Source organism: Ruditapes philippinarum, unplaced genomic scaffold, assembly GCF_026571515.1.
Source record: "Ruditapes philippinarum isolate M1 unplaced genomic scaffold, ASM2657151v2 ctg176_1_1_1_1, whole genome shotgun sequence".
Lineage (NCBI taxonomy): Eukaryota > Metazoa > Mollusca > Bivalvia > Venerida > Veneridae > Ruditapes > Ruditapes philippinarum.
The window spans coordinates 186868-188710 of NW_026864115.1; the positions used below are offsets into that span (position 1 = coordinate 186868).

General features: G+C 35.2%; 1 protein-coding gene across 1 annotated transcript; it reads left to right on the forward strand.

Moving 5' to 3' along the window:
- The first annotated feature begins 305 nt into the window (after positions 1-305).
- LOC132724469 (trace amine-associated receptor 3-like) lies at positions 306-1562 on the forward strand. The gene has a single exon (XM_060709339.1). The coding sequence runs from the start codon at positions 306-308 to the stop codon at positions 1560-1562; it is 1257 nt and encodes a 418-aa protein (XP_060565322.1).
- Positions 1563-1843: the final 281 nt, after the last annotated feature.

Consider the following 1843-nt stretch of genomic DNA (forward strand, 5'->3'; position numbering starts at 1 on the left):
CTGTAATACAAATTTCGAGCGAAGTTCAAGTTCGTTTTTCAAGAAATGCAGCTACATGTATATTAAAAAAGCGGTGATGAGTTGAAGAAATATGTATACATAATAACATAAATGAGATAAATATTCCTACCGAACTCTAAAATCCAATACAAACACGAATATTTTAAATGCAACTTTTAACTCGAACATTGTTTTAAATATAGATATCTGTTGGATTCCTGAAATTTCCGGCATTTTTTTTCCAGAAATTTTGTAAACTTGATTTAATAATACATTTATTTCAATTTCTTCTCTTTTTATCAGATATGGAAAACACAACAATTGGAATCCTTAACCTGTTGAACAGTTCAAATGGGGAAAATAATGGAACCTATGGGTATCCCATGTCACCAATCGAACCTGAATATTTCAATATATACAATATATATCTGTACCTGATGATCATTTTTGGTGTGTCCGGCAATATAATCGTGCTTGTCGTGTTCTTCTACAACCCTCCTTCTAACACTACCGACTGGTTCATATTCACTATAACAGTCTGCGATTTCATATCTTCCTCCGTCAATGTTCCAGTCTATGCAACTTTCACCAACGGGTTTTGGCGAGTGTATGGAACCACGCTTATATGTAGACTTCACATGTTTTTAAGTCAGTCAATTGTTCTCTCATCTTCATTTCTGATTTGTGGACTGGCTTTGGACAGATATTTAAAGGTTTGCAGGCAGCTTTCATCGTTCACAACAGCTCGTGCACGTAATGTTTGTGTAGTTATAAGTTTACTTACAACAGCGTTGTCCGCACCGGCGTCTGTGATGTTTGAAAATCGAGCAGGGCGATGTGTATCGATAGTAATGGATAACACACTGTTTGCATATTATCTCTTGGTGTTTTTGATATTTATATGTGCGGCAATTATTGTTGTATTTTCTTACTGTAATGTTACAAAGACAGTCTTAGATAGCGAGGCAAATGTTGCAAGACATGCTAATAGAACTTATAATCTAAATAGAAGAAATAAAACTTTCTGCTGTTGCATACCGTCTTGTCGCAAAGGAAAAGTAGCACCTTCACTATCCCAGATGTCTCGTAACAGGCCTTCCCGAGATGGCGAACAATCTGTTGGCGCAAGACATGTTATAATAGAAGATAATAAAGACATCATACAAGATCAAAGACAAATACACATGCAAACTATTTCTGACGGGCAAATAACGGCAACAATTACTCAGTCACAACCATCAGACAGGACCACAGATAACTGCATAACGCGTCCAACAGCTTCAAACAATACAAGTACACAAAGAAGAACATCCAGTCAACGTACTACCCAAATATCATTTTTAGTGTGTACTGTGTTCATTCTCTCCTGGATACCACCCTGGCTTTGCTTTATCCTCGCATCTATTCCTGGTACACTCACTGACATCAATGTTGTTAAATTCATGTTATTTGGTAGAATGACTTACCTGGTCAATGGATTTTCAAATCCGATCATATATACATTGCTGAACAAAAAATTTCGGACCCGTATACTTGAAATATTTTGTTGCAAGAGAATGTAATGATTGGTCCACTTTGTTGAAAGATTGAATTCATATCCACAATTGTTGCTTTTACGAAAAGCATCAGTTGATACATTGCATAGGATGCTGGTTTACAAATAAATTACTTTGTTGTTGTCCTGTACGAAACTTGTGAATATCAGTAGTTACTTTTTCAAAATAAACAAACTTTTAAAGTAATAATAGATATGATTTACCGTTCACGCGTAAATAATTTAACCAACATTCGGCAACTTGTAACTGTCTAAAAGACAATTTGAACATATATCATATATTTCCAT